Source organism: Seriola aureovittata, chromosome 18 (assembly GCF_021018895.1).
Source record: "Seriola aureovittata isolate HTS-2021-v1 ecotype China chromosome 18, ASM2101889v1, whole genome shotgun sequence".
Taxonomy (NCBI): domain Eukaryota; kingdom Metazoa; phylum Chordata; class Actinopteri; order Carangiformes; family Carangidae; genus Seriola; species Seriola aureovittata.
Window position 1 is genome coordinate 13,886,450 of NC_079381.1, and position 21,497 is coordinate 13,907,946.

General features: G+C 40.4%; 1 protein-coding gene across 4 annotated transcripts in view; it reads left to right on the forward strand.

Moving 5' to 3' along the window:
- abl1 (c-abl oncogene 1, non-receptor tyrosine kinase) overlaps positions 1-21,497 on the forward strand; it is a 33,280-nt gene that overhangs the window by 2,871 nt on the left and 8,912 nt on the right. For 2 of the 4 annotated variants that reach the window (XM_056402932.1, XM_056402933.1), the window contains exons 3-4: positions 19,852-20,016; positions 21,008-21,303. In XM_056402932.1, coding sequence (XP_056258907.1) covers positions 19,852-20,016; positions 21,008-21,303 — 461 coding nt within the window. Of the gene's footprint in view, positions 1-13,356; positions 14,182-19,851; positions 20,017-21,007; positions 21,304-21,497 lie in introns of those variants that run through there. The other 2 variants (XM_056402935.1, XM_056402934.1) reach the window with 2 other exon arrangements.

Consider the following 21,497-nt stretch of genomic DNA (forward strand, 5'->3'; position numbering starts at 1 on the left):
TTCTTGTGTTTATCTGGAAATTAGTTTACTATAAAAACAGGTGGTTTTTTATATAAAGTGATTTGAATTATATACTGGTTTTGATATTAATGCATGCACATTTGCTTGGGCTTTTGATCCTGTGGTTGGAGATTTCCTAGTCTTTTGCTTGTCACATAGAAATGAACAGCAGCAACTGGGACTCATAAAAAACATTTGAGACCACAACACCACATTTAAACATTCTTGATAAATCCAGTGCAAAGTTCTTAGTGTATTTTTGACATTTGATGCTTCTGTCAGAAGACAGATAAGTCTTGGTAGACTGTTACATTAGGGTGCCCATCTCTATCAGGAAAACATGTATGAACAGAATACAACTTAGTAAGATCACAAGCCTGGTGAATCTTGTGGAGAAAGGTGCACTGAGGCTTTGCACCATGAAGCTGTGTACTGTGTGGCCACTATGACTGATGATCTAGACAGAGAAAGATGAGGGCCAGCTTTGTGCAAAGGGTACAAAGCAAAAGATTAGTCTTTCCCACTTCTTACCCCTATTCTTAGTAAGCCTACCTGGACTGAAGAACAGATGGAGAAGAAGTCAGAAACATTCATTAAAGAACCTCCACATCTGTGGTGTGCTTCTGTAGTGTGTGGCGGAGCTCAACAGTGCCTCCCCCTGTGTTTGTACAGGATGGTGTGTGGTGTGGTACTACAGAGTGCTATAAGATATCCTGGACTTGGCAGAAAACATACAGGCTGTATGCAAAATCGTTCACCATTGACTGTATAGGCCATTATATAGTCTGTTTGGCATTTTGAAGAGTCTGAATGTCTAGTGAAAATTATTGTACTCTACAAAGTGGATTCAAATAATCCACCAAAGCAAAGACAAAAGAAGCGGTCTAGTGGTCTTAGTGGATCACTGTGTTGCACTGAATCAAGGAAGCATTAAAGTGCTCTTGAAAATGAAAAACTGATCACAGTGAAGAAAAGAAAACATTATTCACTCCCTCTTAGACAGCAAGGAGAGCAAATGTATTAAAAGCCTTTATTTAGTTGGGTATATTGGTTAAAACGCTTACCGGATTCTTCAATAACTTCTATTCATGCAGTGTTGAAACATTTACAGGGACAAGTGAAGCGAAACATACAGATGATATTGATATGTGGCCATAGGTATTATCAACCATTCCTTTCCTCCATTCGGTGGCAAATATCTGTAAACCATCTTGTGGCTGATGGTAGGGGCACACCTATAAGATAGGATGGTTTCGGGGAGACCATTTGGTAGTTAATTGAGAAGGATGAAATGATATGGAGAAAAGGCAAGTTTAGGTTGCTGCCAGATGAAAGGAAAACTGAAATTGATAGTAAATGAGTGAATAATTTCAGATACTATTCTCATTCCATCCTCACTGCACTCCTCAGGGAGCCTCTTTTGCCTCAGGGAAAGGGCTGGCATGCTACCTTTATATGCTTTGCAAATCAGTGACCCACTATCCAGTGTGTGGTGTTGGAGATAGATGTCTTACCTGGTGATATTTCTCTCTTGGCTTGTGTATCTTGAAGTCCATGACCACATGAAGCAGTGTGTCTGTTTCCTGGTTAGAACCGTTTGTTCCTTTGAGTCACCCATTGAATAGCATTTTTAAAGCATGGCAGTGCACAGAAAGCTGACTTTTGTAGCTTCAAACATGACCTTTAGAAACCAGCGGTGACATCATTGTGTATTTCACTTCTTGTTTTTATAGTCAGTGGTTTGTTATTTACTAGGTTTGGCTTATGACAATGCCTTTGTGGTGGTCCCTTAATTTATGGCCCAGAATAGTACAACACACAATATAACCAAGATACAAGGAGGATTGTTTTCTAGCATAAATCACAATAAAGAAGTTGATAGAAATGTCTTTTTCATTTATGCATATAAACAACTAATAGAATTTGAACTGCTTCTGCTTGGATGCTTAATAATGTAATTAATACCCAGTTTAGGGCTAGGACAATGAAAAACAAAATCTAGATTATAAGATTCCACTTCAAGACATCAGTGGAAAGAATTTGTGCAGTAAACACAAAATATATTTATTAATGCAAAACAAAACTTCAGTTAGAATTGCTTCAGTTTAGACAAAAATGATCAGTAGAAAGTTAAAGCTGAACTTTTTTAGCCTTTTGAAATGATCGCTTGCCATTGAAACGGATGCATGCCATGCATCCAGCTAAACTGATAAGTTTACCAAATGTGTCTGTAGGGCTGTGATTGCCTTGGCAGGAGTACTTTCCACTGACTCTAAGTCTTGCATAACGCAGAGGGGGACAGGACAGGGAAGGTCAGAAAAACAGAATGAAAGCCTTTGCCGGTAAATGGATCGAATTTGGCAAAGGGTCAGTGACATGGGGCGTATTTGTTTTCCCTTTCTGCCCCTCTCCTCCTGTGATGAGCAGGTTAGACCATGAGAGGGGATGTGAGTCATAGTGCAAGAGAGGGCAATATCAACACATGATTTTATGTCTCGGTTGTTTTTTCTTCCTGGTGAGCCCCAGCTAGTTAACACTCGACTAGCTAGCATCATGCTGCGTCTCAACAGTCAGTTTCAGACCTGTGCATGCAGCTGCCTGGGAGAGAGACAGAGACAGAGGCAGTGAAGGGCAAGCAAAGACCTGTCTCTGCTCTTGGCACCTCTGTGTACTGTACAGTGGGGGAGGTATGATCTCACTGGCTTGCTCGCACAAATTGTAAGGACAGAGCACCGTAGTGGATTTCTGGAAACATTGCTCAAGAGCTGCATTTTCACCTGTTTTCTCTGTGTGTGGTTCAAAAACCGACCATGCAAGTCGATGGATTATGGAATAAATTATAAGATACAGTAGATTACCAGGCCTGTTTAAAAAAAAACAAAAAAAAAACAGGTCTGAGCACAACATATGAATGTACGTCCTGTGTATAATGTTTACTTGTAGTTACCACAATACATCCTGGATTGATAGAATGTGTATTCAGCTGGTAATTATTCAATTAAAGTAATTTAACTGAATTTTAAAAAAAATGCAAAAGTGGTGTACCTGTGATTGGTGTCATTGGAGATGTTTTAGTGGCCACTCTTATTTCCCTTAGTGAAGCAAAATTTTTTACACTTCCGTCAAATATGTGAGAGTCTCCTTCCTCCCTGAATTTTAGTTTTAACTACATAGGACAACAGTATGTCCGATGACCCTATGACTAGCAAGTTTGACTAGCTCCAGGAAGTGGAATTGCTGTGTAAAAGTGCTTAATGAAAGAATGATGCCTTTCATTTGTTTTCCTGCCGCCCCCTGATAAGGAAAAAGGAAATAGAAAAGCTGAGCGGGATCTGGTGGTTCTAGGGTTTAAAGGAAAGAGGATCTACTTTTTTAAGGCTAAAAACAACATCTGATTTGTAGGTAAGTTGGTAATTGCAGTGCCCACATTTTGATGGTAGAAAAAGGAAAATTTGCCCCCTCGTGGTTACATTTATTTATGGGGATAATGTGTTTTAATAGGGTATATCGAAGCTATGATACCATTTTCATTCAAGAAGAATACTTTTGTAAATTTTATGTGTTTCTCATTCAGTCTCTTTGCATAGAATACTTATAACCAGCATTATACATATATAGAAGACTCATGGGCCTGTGTGATTGGCGCCCATGGTGGGAGACAGTAGAAGTTTTTTTTGACTTATGAGCATCTGGTTTGGAATGAATTGGCTGCCATGTTGGAATTCCTCATCCTTTGTTCAATACATCAGAGGTTAGATCAAGAGCTGCGTACCACAGGGCAAACATCAACCTCTAACATATAATAAAGATAAGCTGCATCTTTTACCATGCCACTCCTGTTTTATGGAGGACACCATCATCGGCTCTGATCACGGTTTCACATTGTATATCACTGGTGTCCCGAACAAATGGAAATTTGACTTACTAGGGGTGCATTCTGACACAATAATACTATATCACCCCAAAACAAATGCAGTCCTGACAAGTTTCAGTAATATAACATCTAATGTAAACCATACAGCAGTGTTCTGATCGTAGATGCATTACATCATTACAGGCCTTTAAAACAGTAGTTTGTAGTGCTCTGTTTTTTTCAGTCATTTTGTGCATGAAAATATGTCTTTGTATGAAGCTTAACCTATTAGCTGTGAATCCCCCTTGAAGCGACTGAACTACTGGAAAGCAATGACAGCTGGAAACGGTGTAAGATGGTGGTTTTGGCATGCGATTGGCTGCTGATTGTCCTCGTTGTCACACATTTTAACAAGCCAGCTTTTACTTATAGACAACAAAAAGAGAACAGTGTCAACCTTTGGTTATCAGCCAGATGAGTTGTGTTGCAGGAAATGTAGGAACCTCTGGCATGTCGCTTCTTGCTTGGATAGGTTTCAGTATGGGCACAACAGGCCTTTTCTTCTTACTCATAAGCTTCACCCCACAATTCTTCTCTGGTTGATGCCTGCAAGCTTGCCTGGCAAAGCTTCAAGTATTTTCAAGGCACATTATAATGTGGGGATGAAGGAAGATGACACCCCACTCATCCATTGTCTTAATTCACTGATTTCCATTCAGGGTCATGGGGTGTTTGTGTAACGTGCAGAGGAGAAAACAGGAAGAGCATAAGAGCAACACTTCACTTCCATTTCCTGTATCTCCATTCTCCCCTTCATTTGTATGACCTCTGGAACTTGTCGCAATGGTGTCATGGTCAATGAAACTAGAATAAACGTCTGCAGCCTAGCTCTTAGATGTGTGAACATAGCAGGAATATCCATATAACTATCTTAATTTGAAGCCAGACTTGTAATAATGATAGAGCTATCTTATATCTTAGAACTATATTAAGATGACATCTTGCTCATTAATATGTGGCAGGTTGGTATTCCTTGATCTACTGTGTATGGCAGTGCAAATGAAGAGGCCTAGTTTTTGAGTGATTGTGGTTAATGTACTTTATAAAGTTGTATTCGGGGCAGCGGGTTGTGTGTGTGTGTGTGTGTGTGTGTGTGTGTGTGTGTGTGTGTGTGTGTGTGTGTGTGTGTGTGTGTGTGTGTGTGTGTGTGTGTGTGTTTCCTGCAGCATCTGTGTTCAGCGTGTATGCAGTAAGTGAATCCATTTCTCTTTTAGTCTGTAACTGGCTCATTCTTGGCTGGAACTTGAGGAATCTATACAGTCTAGACACCAAATCTCCTCCCATGATCCCTGTGGGTCCTGAAGATGGGAGGGGGGGGGGGGTGGGGGGGGGTGGGGTGTCTGTGTATGTGTGTGTGTGTGTGCGCGTGTGCGCGCATACACACCCACGTACATACCCACGCAGCAGGCGCCTCATAGTAATGCTCATTCAGGCCAGCTGTTAGGTCCCTGGTGGCTTGTCCTTCGCTATGCCTGGCCATGTGTCCACACTGTTGGGTACACCGACGCATGCGCACGCACACACACACACACACACACACACACAACACACACACACACACACACACACACACACATGCACACACACCAGAAGAAACTCAATTGAAAAGACTTCTCCCTTATCTAATTTGTTTACTACTTAACCTTGATAGTGGCTAAATGGTCTTTCGTCATGTCACTTTGAAAGGTTTACCTGCAAAATTTAGTGCTAATGTCTAAATGCTGTGTTAGAAAGCATGTGTTTTTTTTTTTTTGTGTGTGTGAGACACATTTGTCCCTTCCCGGATGACACCTTGCTGATTAGTAAGTGTTTCCCCCCTCTCATCAAGTCTTGACCACCTGGAAAGGAGTCCGCTTTATTACCACGCTAGCTGATGACTAGCCAAAACAGCTGTGTTTATAAATCAAGGTAGTCTATGCCTCAAGTTCCCTCTTTTTTTCCCCCTTTAATCGAGGTCCACAAGGACCTGAATTCAAGACACTAATTTCACTCATGTGCTGGTGTGCAAAGTCTGAAAAGGGATGACAAATGTACAGTATTTGATCTTGTGCAGATCTGAAATGAAGCAGGAAATGGACAAAAAATTTTAAAGATGAAATTAACGTAATTCTTCACGAATAAACTTATGACCACACATTTCCTACAAATGCAGACCTTGTGTCATTTCAAGCTTGTTGTGAAGCATTTAAAGAAATTGGTGTTTGGAAAAAATATGATATGAACCAGATTCATCTATTCTGTCTTCAGTTATTGTTCTGTCTTCACAGGAGTAGTTTACACTGTGAGTTTAATGGTTTTAGACTTGTGCTAATGAGTAAGCTCAGACTGTCAATGGTGACTCAAGCATTTCAACATTACCAGTATTTTTGTTGAGTGTCTTTGTGATATCACTCTGATAAGCAGTTAGGTTTAAGGACATTTTAGGAGAAAACTGACCCACTAAGCCTAAGCATAACTACATGAGATTCAGCTAGTGAATAGTTAGTTAATTATATTTAGACTTTTATTTACTTTTTCTACTGTTACACGTCACAATGCCATCCATGAAAAAGGCCCACTGTAGTGCTATGTTATGTGATCAGTATGACTAATAATAATGGATGCCTGGCCTATGGCTTCTTCATATTTTTCTGGTGTATCACATATGTTTGTATGTGATCTGTTGCACCAGAGGTGTATTGAGTAATATTGCCTATTTTGCACAGAGAAAAAAAGAGAGAGAGTTGAACATAGGGCAAGCCACAGCAGTGGAGTGAAGAATGTGACCTCTTGTGCATTCCTCTCTCAAATAACTGGTGCAATCCCCCTCCCTCTTTACCTCCTTTCTTTCTTTTCTTTTTTTCCCTTCCTCTTTTTGTCTTTCCCTTATCTTTGTTGTTGTGTCTCTATTTCTTTGTCTTGCTCTCATTGTAATGTTTTATTAAGTGGATTTTACATTGCATAGAACATTTTTATAGACATGGAAAACAATAGCAAAAATAGGCAACCGGCTAAATTAATCAGCAGACAATAATGAGCACTCAAAAATGTCAGTTTAAAATAGTAAACAGAACATAAACATCAGGCGGTAGCAAAAGTATATCACTGTTCAGAGTCTGGAAGTTGACAGTACATAGGCGTGTTTTTGCTCTCAAGCTGTGCCATGTTCTGTGTTCCAAAAAATCAGCTTCTTGTGCATGAACATTAAACTGTTGAAATTGAGAAATTACCAGCCACTTATAATTAAGTTAATTTGAAGGAAAAAAAATGTCAACTGCAAACAAAGGAAGAAAAAGAAACACAAAGGCACAAACCAAAGCTTAAACCAAAACTTTTTCCATATACATAAGGTACACAGTGTTTTGCACAGAACAATTGAAAGTGTAAGCAGTTGGTTTAGGACGAAAAGTCCTGTTGAGTCATTGATTCTCTCCAGTCTCACCCTGATTTTCGTTGCTTAGATTCATTTCATCATCTGCAACTGTATATGTTTTGAAATCTGGGCCTGCGATCACCCTTAAAGCTTGTGTATTGGTTTGTAATGTAGACTTTCTATACTGAAATACTGCTTAAAATTTCATTGCCTTCTTTTCATGTTAACTATGTGGGCATCCTCATATTGTTTCCAGTCACGGGGCCGGTATTTGTTATGTTCCATTTAATTGTCAAGGTTAAGTCCCCACAGTGAGAGGCCACCAGCATACCCACTTCCTTTTCTTCTCTTTGGTGGTTATCCCTCCATTGTACACACACATAAACATACAGTATGTACAATGCTCACATGCATGTCGAAAACCTCCGAGTTGAGTTAGGAATGCAGCGTGGGAGCTCTTCGACACCCGGGTCTACATGCACACACACACACAAACACGCACATTCACAGGAAAAAAAAAAAAAAACACCCCCAGTTCCCCACTCCATGCCCGAGCATGCAACCCTAGCTCCAGACACAGCTGTTGCTTTCTCTGCTGACAACCTGCTACCTAGGATGCCAGCTCTGTGTGTTTGTAAAAGTTTCAGCCATTTATGGACCCCCCCTTGTTCAGAAAGCCTCTGTCCCCTTGTAGATTATAGGATAAAAGTCCATGGGGCCATGGTATTGCATGGGGGCGTTTGGTTGATGTTCCTTTACTTGTCACAGCTTCTCTCAGTTTCTTTTCTTTTACGCTTTTCCATGTCCATTGAGCAAGAATAGGCAAAATCCTGTCCACCAAGGCGTCGTCTGGCCATTACATTATTGTCTGGTTCATTTTTTTCCCTCACCAGTCCAGTCCATACTGTATTGGTATGCCGTCCTGTCCTTCTGCCTTTTGTGTTGTATTAAGCTCCTCTTCATAGCGCTATACGAGGGTGCCTGCTATGCTTGCTGCATCTGGATTCACTTAGACACAAAGAAGAGCCCAAGCAGCTCCAGTGCTGCAGCTTGAGAGCCTCATAGCCAGAGTCACTCCTCTGTGTATCTGTTTCTGTTTTTACCCCAATGGGCGTACAGACAAATGGGGTCTTTCTCCAGGCATCTAAATAACGTCTGAGACACTGATAGTCTGTAAAAGCCGACAGTGCATTTACTGGCCTGTTTGTTTGTTTTGTTAGTCTGCTCTCATCATAGTGTTGTCATTTTAAGCTGTTCAATTAATAAAGTTAGCCAAAAATAATAGTAGAGGTTTTAGTGCTAACTAAGTAACCTTCTCTTTCAGTTGCTGTAGAATTGCAAACCACCCACTCATACATATACACACAGACTTTTCTTTGCTTCTTTCCCGTTCCCTCCTGAAAGAGTTTGGCTCTCCTAGTCTGCACACTCATAAAACAATGGAATAGAAAAAGATGTGCTTTTATGCCAGCACTCTGGGTCAAATTGAGTAGTTAAAATTCTGAAAATGACTGGATTAGCACCTTCTCCCCTACACACACACACACACACACACACACACACACACACACACACACACACACACACACACTCACACACTCACACACTCAGGTTGCTATTCCTGAGTAGAGCTTTCTCTTTTTTCCTCCTAATTTTCTCAGAGCTTTTCAACACTGATTATTAGCACAGCATTTTATCCCTGACAAGTGAGGAATAGTTGTGTGCATTCGACCTGACTGTCTGTTTTCTCAAAGTATGAAATTTTAACTCTGGGCTAACATCCATACATTTCAATTCTCTGCAGGTTTGCATATTTTTGGCACTACATAGTTTTGTCTGGGCCTATAGCAGTCTATTGTGTGGAGAAATGAACAAAGGTTCTGCTTAGTCACCTGGTTTGTGTTGCCCTATTTTGTGTCTGTCATCATGGTAAAATGGTTCCTCCAGTCCTGTTCCAATAGGTCGGCTGGGTTTAACTCCCTCTGTCTCAGCTCTGCGTGCTAGCAGGTCTGCCGGGCCCGTCTGTATTAAAGATTGCTGTAAAACTGGGCTGACACAGTGGACTGTTAACGGGTCACCTCAAATGAGAGGGATTTGGCTAGAGAGAGAGAGAGGGAGAGAGATTGTGTGTGAGCAGATACAAAAGAGCGTGCATATAAAATGGATTTCATCACAAATTATGTTTAATGACCTGTGGGTCAGTTTCACTATTTCCATGTAAAATACAGTTGGAGAACAGCTACTCAAAAGCGCATAGAGAATCAACGTAATGAAAGTTGTTTTTGTGTCTTTTCTCTTTTGTCTGTATGTATTTACTGGTTAAGAAAATATTTGAATGCGTTCTCAAGTTTACTTATTTTCCTCTGTATGTTCATTTCTATCCACATTGGTAACGTATTACCACCACAGGCTGATGCCGGAGCCTTTAACCTTGAACCAGGTCAGCCACTGTTTTGTTGTTAAGTGTCTGTGTCTGTTCTCCCTGTGGACAACACTGAGTGGAGAATTATGTGGAACCCTAAACCCTTAACCTCATCTGCTGGTCTGCACGCCCCAGACACTCTGGCTGCATTCTCCAGAGGGCCCTGAGTAAACAGCCACATGCACACACATACACATACACCAGATACATGGTACCTGGTTCTTGAATGTCTGATATTTAAGTACACTTGGCTGTTGCAGATTGCTGCGACGACTGCAGAGTGAGGCACAGCAATGACGGGATGAACTCTTTTAGGAACTTACACAGCTTTGTCTCTCTACCCGTCTCCCTCTGTTTTCCTCCTCTGTAATTACAAAGTTTGCTTGGTTTAAAAGTGTAATAACTCTTAATTCATTACTTAGATGAACAGGATTTTTGCCAAGCACTGGTTGGCTCACATTTCTAACATTTTTAGACGGTATGATTATGTTTGTGTGTGCGCCCTCATGAATGGAGCAAGTAGGGAAGAAATCAAGCATCCCTCAGACACACTCAAAGACAACATCCTATTACCATCTCCTTAATTTCTCTGTCATTCCAGCATCAACAAGACCAAGTATTAATTTATCATACAAGTTAATGGCCTATTTCTGCCTTCACTGCCTTGCCACAAGTCAAAATGTTAATAGCAGATGTCAGCAGCAGTTAATCATGTAATGGTATGAATTATTGAGGTGCATTCTTGCCCAGTGGACACTGGTGAAAAACTATTAAGTGCGAAAGTAATGCCAGATCATAATTGATAGTTAGGATATGAAATATGATACATGGATTTGTGTCAACATTATGTGTAACACCAGTATAGTTTGAATCATAACACTGTTGCTGCCTCAGTCAAGAGCTTGGGAATACAACCTGTCCTCTGCTTTAAGGTTGTGGAGAACGGAATCAGGAAAGCAGGAAGGGGGGTACATGAGAGGAAAAGGGCCAAAAATCATCCCGTGGGTGGATGTACGTCAGCTAACTGTTAACATACTAGGCCCGGATTATAAAACGCGAGCGAGCGATTCTCCTATGAGCTCACTTCCAAACAATGTGCTTCATGTTTCTCCATCTGCAACCTTTTTTCCTCTTCCCTCCTCAATTTTTATAGCCCCTCTCCTCTTCCCCTCATCCTCTCATCTCCCCAACACTTTGCGACTGCGGTAAGTTAATGGGCCTTTCTCAGAGTTCGAGGAAGCCTGCATTTCTTCTTAATTGGTGTTTGGGGTGGCGCATGAGAGGAACACAAATGTTTGCCATACCAGCACTGAAGCAATGATGTAGGGCCTGGTGCCATGTGACTGGATGTCAGGGTACTGAGGTCATTACTTACAAAGCCACTGAGACTGAGCCATGTTGAAGAATGCCCATAGATGCGAACAAAAGCACCACTGCCAGCACCAAACACACAAGCGTTCAAAGTTGAAGTTTCAAGACTAATAGTTGTGAACGTGGTTACTGGTCAGTTTTTAATATCTTTGTCTTGACTGTAGTAGCTTTAAATCAGTGAACAGTTGCAAAACTTCTTCCCTTAAGCCGTATCTCTGGTCATCACTATCTGTTCCAGGGCTTCATTATACATCATCTACTGTGCTTTTGAAATCATCCTCCAAACTTGTTGCCTTAAATCTATTGCCTTGTCTCGATTATTCACAACTGTGAGGTGTCAACCAGAAATGAAGTAGCTTGCCAGTTGTTGTGTAAAGAAGAGCCATCTTTCCATCTAGCCTGTTGCTGCAGAGGTGGGCTGCACATTCTGACTCCATGTCTTCCCACATTCATTCATTTGCATCTGTCACTGTTGTAGCTGTGTGAATACTTCAGGTTTGCATACTCTACGTTATTACAACAGTTACTGAGTTAAAACGAGAATAAGAGCTCTCTTCCTGCATCAGCCAGTCCATGAATTCACTTAATTTTACATTATGTTTTTAAGCATGCATGTTGAGTTCTTCGATAAATCTTACCTTCATGTTCTAATGAGAGGTGTTGATTCAACTTTAAGGTCATTTTAGAGGCTGCAGATTGTCACGCTGCTTGAATTGCATTGTTATACAGAGAAATGTTTTTTATACTTACTTTACCCTGATTGATATAAATGGAATGGAGAAATTATTGCATTTTCACTTTCAGAATTAATTCTATTGCACACCAGGAGCTACAGACATAGATAAAGATTCAGATGTGTCTGCTTTCACTCTTTGTTTGAGAACTAAAGCTAAAAACTGTAAAAGCCACTGTACCTTGTGTACTTTTCTGGATGGATCATATTTGTCGTCAGTGCTTTTGCTCCCTGACCGTAAATTCCAATGAATTGGTCAGCCAGTAAACTGGGTTGGCACTCATGTTATTTGCATGGTGTCATCAAGCCAGCCTCCCACCAGAATGTAATTACCCACTTGACTGGACCTCTTATCTCTGAAGTCAAACATGTACACACAGACTAGGATGTTTGTCATTTAAATCGAGAAATATTTGCCAGACAGAGTCAGTAGATTACAGCTGCCCTCGGTCTATTCTGGTTTCAGTCTTGAGTGTAATGATGATCGAGAATCCCCTTTTATTTATCTATCTATATATACATATATAACGAATGGACAAAATAATAGAAACGCACAAGTATATCCGGCAGTAAAACAGAGAGCACACCTCATGAATTATTAAAGGATTTCATAAGCTCTCTGACAATAAAAACATGAGGTCCACAGATTAAGCTTTTGTTGCATGGCTATTGTTTTGAATTGCATTAGGTGTATGGGTGTTCTTCACTCCCAGTAGATGGCCTACTATAATTTAATTAAGTTAAAGAAATACACAATTTGGATTTGTGTTGTCCCATAAGAAAGAACGGGAGAAGAAAGGACCTCAGAGTGCCAGTATTAAAGTAAAATAGATGCTTTTATAATGCCTGAATTTCGCTTTGTTTCACAATCTATTCAGACACAGAGACATTTATAACTTCATTAATAGTTACACGACTGTCCTTATTGCTTTTGTCTTAATTTCAAACTTTTCAATGGGTTTGCTTTCAGTGGATTTAGTTCAAAGCTATGACCCACCTTCTGACTAAGTTGTATGTCACCACACTTGGAGATAGCAGATAAAAGACAGAAGAAATAGATATGAAGTTATAATATGTCACACGAGTACTTTCCTGCTGCCAAGGATTATTTGTTCCCTACAGATAAGGCCAACCCACTGCTGCTATCTAAAATCACATGGTTAGACATGTTTCTCTAATGATCAAAAAATAAACACTCTCATTTTGATAAATTAAAATATATTGCTTACTTCATTCCCATTTGAAATAGCTTGTGGCAAATGAGCCTTGTGTAAAGTCCAGAGAGGACTGGTGAAGGTTATACTTTGGTCCCTCTTAGCTGCCAATGATTGAGAGTTTCAGCTATGTCTTTAACAACCCAGGCCTGTTTCCAGAAGTGATTCTTTAACCTGTAAACATTTCAGACTGGAGAGAGGGAAAAAGCATGGCTGAGAAGGAGAGAGAGGGGCAGAAAGACAGAGAGAGGGGGGAAGGGGGGTTAAAAAGTTGGGGGAGGGGCTTCTTGTAATCATCTCATGACTCCAACAGAAGCAGAGGAGAACTGTTTCAGTTCCATACTGAATCTTAACTTCAATCAAAGATTTAAATAAGACCTCTGGAGTTTTCATGTCAAGTGTTGGCATGAAGTTTGGGTGCTGGTGTGCTGTTGTTTGTATTCTTCTTGGTGAATGCTCGTGTGCGTGTGTGTGTGGTAGCGGTCTCTCCCTCTCATTGTGTGTTTGCTGCTGGAGGTGGGACGGCTCAGCTGATGTCATTGAGTGCAGCAGGCTGAGCCTGAAAGAGGCCCTTTGTTGGCAGCTGTAGCACGAGTAGTCCCTGTGCCTCAGATACACACTCACACAGGGGACAGGAGAGAGGAATGGCACCGCTCAGACTGCCCTTCTGCCCACTCAACTGACACATCTATAAGTCTAGCAAGCTTTTGGACCAGACCCATGCTTTTGGATAGCTGTTGTGCCTTACAGAAGTGGAGCTAACCAAAAGCCCAAAAGCCAAAGAGGGGGAAAAAAAACATGGAGACGCTCAGAAGAGAAAGTTGGTAGACTTTGCCGGACAGTGGACTCTGCTTTTTGTTTCAGAAAGGAGCAAGGAGAAGAAGAGGATTTACAGCAGCTGAAAGGACAGAGGAAAAGAAAGCTAGCATATTTCATCACCTATTTTGGCTTGGTGCTGTTTCTCCTCTTCTCCGGTTTTTTTCTTGTGTTTGAATTTTTCTTCCGTTGGACACATGTAGAGGGGAAACGTTCGAGGGACGTCTGATTTGAACAAGCAACAAAATTTTCAAGCGGGAAGGGAAAGAAAACAAATGAAAATGTTGGAGATATGCCTGAAATTGGTGGGGTGTAAATCTAAGAAAGGCCTCTCGTCCTCCTCCAGCTGTTACCTGGAAGGTAAGAATATTTATTGACGGTTATAATATTTTCTCTTAAGCATTGGCTGTGACTTTACAGTTTACTTTGGGAAAATGTAAACAAAAATCAAAGTAGAAATGTCAGACAGGAAAGGGAATTCTGGGGTTTAAGAGACAAAGGAAGAAGGATAGAAGATGAAGTAGCAAGTTAAGTCTGAACAATGATTTTTGGACTGTGGAAACTGAAGAATGGGGAGGAGAAAGAGGAGAGTAAGCACAGGGGAGGGCGAGGGAGGCCAGACACACTGGCTAGCTGCAGAGGAAAGAAGTGGAAAAAGAGACGGAGAAGAGAATACAAGGAAATCTGACTCCTGGCTGTGTCCCACTTAACTCTTGTTTATGAGGAGAGGGGATCTAATCTCAGTCTGCACTCTCCTTTTCAGTTCTCTGCCATGTTCTAATACTTGTGTACTGCTTCCATAATGAACATAGAAGATAGATATAGATGTAGATATATTAATTTCATGTTTCTTTGTAGAGAACTTATTTTCCATGACTTTTAATTAGACTGTTCTGGTCACAGATAAAGTGTGTAATTGATTTGCCCATGATGTATGAAACATGAGGGTAATTCAAAGAAATCCAGGGCACATTGTACATAATCAACACAGCAATTTAATCGTAATGGAAAACTCAGTGAAGTCTTATGTGTTCCAAAGATTGTGCAACCAAATGATTTAATAGAGATAATGGTCGTGGTACGCTCTCCACTGAAGTGGATGACAGTTATAAAGAGTCTCTAATTTTCAGACCATATGGTACAGGGCATAGCAAATCTCATGCAGAGATGATGTCCCACTCCACACTTAATTTTCTGCCCTGAAATACTCCACTAGAGCTGGAGGCCTTATTATTTTCATTGGCTCCAACTAGTAAGATTTTAGAATAAAAATCTATAAGCTTAATAGCAGGAAAATGCTATTTGAAAATGGTATGACATCTTCTAGTTATTCTAGTTATGTGATGTTAAGTTGCCTTGTTTTCACATGCACCTTGTTTCCACCTCTATAGGGCTCTGATCTGATCATCCTCTCATTAAAATAATATCTCCCACAGCGGGTAGAACCATATCACAAGATCGGAATCAGATCGCCTTGTTCTCCACCACCTCCCACTCAGGTGACGACAGGTGATGCAAGAGAAATATGTAAGCTAGAGGTTTTCCCTCTCTCAACCCTGAGAAATATGTGGTTTGGGACAAGGGCTGACTTCATGGAAGTGCACGCCACACTGTTGTGTAGATTTACGATTCGCTGCTGGTTTCTGTTGGGCCCACATTTGCCTTTCATCCAAGGTGTAAATGAGCTCATTTAAAATGACTGGAATCAAATCTAGCAGGGCTCTCTTGTTCATGAGCACCAGCACCAAGTGAAACCAGACATGATGTTTTCTTTTTTTTTTTCTTTTTAAGTAGTCTGGTTTTTGAAGAATTTTCTGTCCTGTGTTGCATCACTGTGTCAGTTTTGGTGCAGTCATAGCTATGAATTTTGTGCAAGTTCCGAACATATTTAATCATTTTGAGTGTCTTCTCAGTGATGCATCCAGGACATGGTGTAATTTCTCCCACTGCACCCACTCTGGAGAACTGCAGTTCGATAAAGGTCTTTCTCATTCTTTCTGATTCTTTCTCACTTACCTCCTGAGTTTCCTTTTTCATATGACTTTTCTTTTCCTCTCTCTCTGACTGTGTGGTTTTTGGCCCATGTGTCAGTGTGCTGTCACCCTCTCACAAAGAGCTGTGGTATTTGTGGCCCGTAAAGTGGACATGTGTGGTATGGACTGCTCAAATGTGCTCCCCACACACTTTATGACCAGGCCAAACTCTGGACATATGGTATGTCTAGCTTGCTTTCAGGTCTGGGTCTTGAGTATCAGTGTTCTTTTATATCTTGCTCAATCTCTCTCCTCAGCTTTAGCCCAAATCTGACAAAACACAGCTGTGTTTTTGACTTGATCCATAGTTATTTGTATTTTTCTCTATCTAAAATATTCACTGGGAACATACTACTCTTCCTTATGTAACCTAGGGATACACTGAAGTGGAAATCTTTGGCTGCTATTTTTCTTGCCATTTATTCACAAATGTGATTGTGGACATATATTAAGCCTGTGCGCAATGTAAACCAATACTAGCTTTGTTGAAACCATGTTTACAATTTTTGACTCATTTATATGATTTTATATTGGGAAAATTGTAATCTTTTTCAATTTAAAATTGGGCTTAGTAATTATGAAGAAATGACTGAGGGTGCTTGACAAGTTTTCGTTCTATGTCAGACAAGGATTAAATGATTGTATAGCACTTAAACAGATAGTTTAAATTTTTTTACCATAAGGTGCTATGAGTTTCTCACCAGTATTTATCTTGAACCATGAATTTTACCATCATATGTTTAAGGAATCTGAACTGCAATTTCAAGACAGGATGCAAACAAGTCAAAGTTTTTTTTTTTCTGTGAAACTGGCTAAATTAGCACAAGAAGATGACGCAAAACCTTGTCACACATCATGAGATGCCATTGAATTGAATATTATTGGCTTGTCTTTCTGATTTCAAACAGATATCTTATAAAACTGATCTTGTTACATGGCTACATTCTCAGGCTTAGATCTAGTACCTAATGAAGAGTGGCATGTTGTGCTGTTTTTCTTAACCATGTGAATGTGGGACTACAGTCTCTCTTTATTTTTGCATGAGGCACAGATGCCTATATCTTTGCCAACTGTGTGAAGCACCCCTGGTTGTAGCTCCAAAATGCAACAGGTCTGTCTCTCTTCTTAGGCTTGGAGCACACATAAATATGAGAGTTTGAGCTGGGCAGTGTGCTACGGACAAAATCAAATCTGGCATGTTCTCACAGGCAGGTTTGTGACCTAAAGGAAGCACAGTATTTGGCTTTGATTGTCTCACTGTGTTAAGGCTGGCGAACCTAGCTTGGCAGAGGACGCTTTCACCAGCCACTAATAAATACATTGATGCCTGCAACTTGTCAACAGTGTCATGTGACTGGCTGTGGGCCACATATGTTCTGTTTACTTCTTTGGGCTTATACTAGTTTAAGTAATTTATGGTTTGAACGCTTAGGCCCCTTCATCTGGGGTTGGCACAAACACTTTCAAAGCTTGTGGTTGTACTACAGTGGTAGTTGCTCACAGCTCTGTATTTGACAACAATCAAAATCATCTTGAGAGGGTGCATGTGACTCTTCTGTACATGCTCAATCAGCCCTCTGCTTTGTTTCCACCAGCTGTGTCTTTATCACTTAGTACACATTGTCCTTTCCCCCCAAAGTCAAGGTTCTTGATAATTCTGGCTGCTTTTACATCTCGGTCTTCTTCAGACTAGACAGACCTTAGAGCATCTTCTACAGGCAAAATATGTCTGTCATGATACATCAGGTGATCTCACGTCTTATTTCTTGCAAAGGCACATTGAAGATCTGTGGCCGGGGGTTGATTTTGCTCCAGTGCTTTCTGGTATATGATGAAAAGCTTGTAAACCAAAATGTCAGCTTTTCACAAAAGCAGCCTTGACAGTGACACGTGTTTCTGACATAATCACGTGAATTCAGTAGGTTTTATGAGCTTAAGAGGTAGAAGAAAACAGAAGAGATATGTGGTTTTCAGTTGACAGAGATGATGTAATAGATAGCCTGTACCTCTTGTTTGTGTCTAGTGGAGTGGGAAATGCTTAAATTTGGTCACATTTTTCCTGCCTGTGGCACCAATGGCCTTGATATAATGCACTCATTCAAAACTGTCATTGACAGCTGGTTTTCAGTCATGTTGGTAAAGGTCTGCTTTTGTATGCTACTGAGCTATCCTCAGCAAAAGCTTATAATCTTTGCAAATGTAATGAGCTGTGAAACTCAATATATCAGTGGGACATTTTAGCTCCAATTTGGGCATTCTGTTTTAGGAATAAATACCTTTTTTATGAAGGTTGAAACTCATTGTTTGTGACAGCAGGAGGATGCTCTGAGTGAAACCTCATCTCTCGCTGGATTCTCCACTGTTACCAGGGAATTTTAATTATATATATACACACACACACACCTACAAAGATCACAGCCAGTCAGTGTTGCGTCGTGTCCATGGATAACAAAAGTTTGCTCTTTAATTGCCAATAGGGGTAATAATCAAGTACATTGTCATTTTAGCCTTTAGGACAAGCCAAAATTTGTTTTTTTTTCCAATTTTATAAATCACACTAACCTTATCCTCTGAAGCAAAAACTTTCCCACAGACCACTGTTCCTGGTTGAATGATTCATTTATGTTGGGGAATAGTTTACTTCCTAGGCCCAGTCTATATTTTGTCATAGGATGTGTTAATTTTGTTATTTATATCAGGAAAAATTCATAATTGCAACTGCAAATTCATTCTTACTTCAATTGTCACTTCTGCACAAAGAAAAGTAAATGTTTTTGGATTGTGTTTTTCTTTTGTCAGTAGTTTTACAGTTGTTTGCAAGTGAGTATTTGTTGTCCAGTGTTAGCAGATCCCCAGACTCCACAGGTCACAGGATGTCTCTTTCAGTTATTTGTCTGTCTGGCTGTGTTTTGCTGTTGAAGCAACTTTTGAACAGGGCATTTTGCCTAGTTTCCTAAAAGGACTAATACATACATATGCCATAATTTGGACAAAATGCAAAGCAGTCAAAGGAATGTAATGGCCCAATGCTGTTTTTAGCATTTAATGTTTGAATATGCATCGCTATGCCTGGCCAGTAATACTCAGCAGCTAGCCCCTAATTTTTCCAGTCATAATATAATTGTGGAGAATTGGAAAATTAAGTTTCACCTCACTTTTTTTAGACTCTGGTTGTGTTTCCCATTCGCAATGAATTTTTTTGTCACATCAATTAAATATATATATGTAAATATAAATAAATATATATACATGTGGGGATTGAAATGGAAGATGCCTCAAACGTGTGACAACAGCTGAGCAAACCACGCAGTCGAGCTCATGTTTAGGCCAAACTGAATGGTTAAAAGTTCTCTCATCACTTCACTCTCCTTTTCTCTCTCTCTTTCCTTCTTAAACACTGTCTTTATCTTTTCTCCTCATTCTTTCCACTTCTCACATTTTATAATTTAGCCATTAGTTTTACTGCTGTGTCTGTAATTAACATAACTATGAATTAAAGCTCTCTGAACTCAATGCATGTGAGTGCAAGCACAGCCATTTTACACTTTCAGTAAAGATTCATGCTGGGATGCATTCTGAAGGTCTGATGTGTGGTAGATGTCTAGGCATTTAAGAAATGAAAACGAGGCAAGGATAATCCAGGAAATGAAAAGTTGTAGAGACAGCTGGGACATGGCAAGTCACATGATCAGGTTTATTACTCTAATGACACAGTGGGATCACAGCTGATGACCTGCAGAAGGGGATGCAGAACAATATAAATGACACATGGAGAGGCTGAGGGTTGACATTGTTGCTGAATCATTCAACATGTGTGAAGCTGTATGGGAAAATGGCCTCACAATGTCGCTGCATACCAAACACACGCCTACAGATCTCCCTCAGTCTCCCTTCAGAAATTGTTTGTTGTCCATTGTTTGATGTTTTCTCTCATATTCTCGTCACCTACACGTGTTCTGATTTTGTGATTTTGTGATTGTCTCTTTCTTTTTTTCAGAAGCTCTCCAAAGACCAGACTTTGAGGGTCAGGGTCTGACAGAAGCGGCCCGGTGGAACTCGAAAGAGAACCTGTTGGCTGGACCCAGCGAGAATGACCCCAACCTGTTTGTGGCACTCTATGATTTCGTTGCCAGTGGTGACAACACACTCAGCATTACCAAAGGTGAGGAAAAGAGAAAAAATAATGCCATTCATTCTGATATATTTCTATAGAGTAGTTCTTGAGTTCAACCAGGAATTATTCAGACTATTTTGCAACAGGGTTTAACGGTATGGTTGAGCAAATATGACAGTAATCCCCAAAAAGTTTTGATAACTGTCACTATCAGTGGATGTTGGCAATGACATGTAAAGTCACACGCACTTCGGGAGAACATTTAAGGTTATGAATCTTACTGGGAATCTGCTTATTTGTTTCCCATCCTGTCTCGTTCCCTCTCTGTCTTCATCCCCGTCTGACTCTCACTTCCTGACGATGGTCTCACCCGTGGGTTTTTTTTTTTTGTTTTGTTTTTTCCACTGAACCGACTGTAAAACAATACCACAGATGGATCGCACAGACAAACAGAGGAAGGAAGGAGAGAACATATGCACCGGAATAAACAAGAAAATGTCCTGTACAACATTAGTTTTCATTTCATTCTAAGATGGTCCATTGCACATGAATGGCTCATTTTACTTTGGGTCTTTATTGTCAAAAAAACATGGATTACATGAATATTTGAATTTAAAGTTTTATTTATTTAATTTAGATGCATCATTTAAGTCTATTTTTTGTTGTATCCAGTCCAAACTAAAAGGAAAGAAAACAATTTCCTGAGTTTAGGTCACCAAATGACCAGTGGAAAAGAAAAGCCCCCGAGTTCCTGTTCTTAGGAAAGATGACATTAGATACAGTGGATTCCTGCATGTCTGACTCAAAACATGCTGAGTTCAGCTCTTGTACAGTGTCCATGTTATGGTAGCCTGTTACTCAAAGAATATGGAAGCTTTATAACAGCCCCAGCTGTGGAAATATTCTTTTCAAAATCAGCAGGAATGCGCTGTAACCATTAGAAATAATATTAAAGTATGTGTATGCAGCCAACCAGGTACTTTAGCCACAATTAGCCTGGATATTTTTTTAATTCATTTTGATCTCACGTGTTGACTAGGAGAGAAGCTGCGTGTGCTGGGTTACAACCACAATGGCGAGTGGTGCGAGGCACAGACCAAGAACGGCCAGGGTTGGGTGCCGTCCAACTATATCACACCAGTCAACAGCCTGGAGAAGCACAGCTGGTACCATGGACCTGTATCACGCAACGCTGCAGAGTACCTGCTCAGCTCGGGCATCAATGGGAGCTTTCTGGTTCGCGAGAGTGAGAGCAGCCCCGGCCAGAGGTCCATTTCTCTGCGGTACGAGGGGAGAGTCTACCATTATAGGATTAACACTGCGTCTGACGGCAAGGTAGGCATCGGTGCAAACACAGACATACACTGCATATAGACAACAGGAATGGTTTCTACCCATCAAATAGCAGAAACATCTGAAAAAATACTGGTGACTTTTTGTCAAAGTGACCCCAACACAAACTCATAAATGTCTTTTGAAATACTTTTACCAGGGTTTCTTCAGTATTCACCAAATTACATTTAAGACTT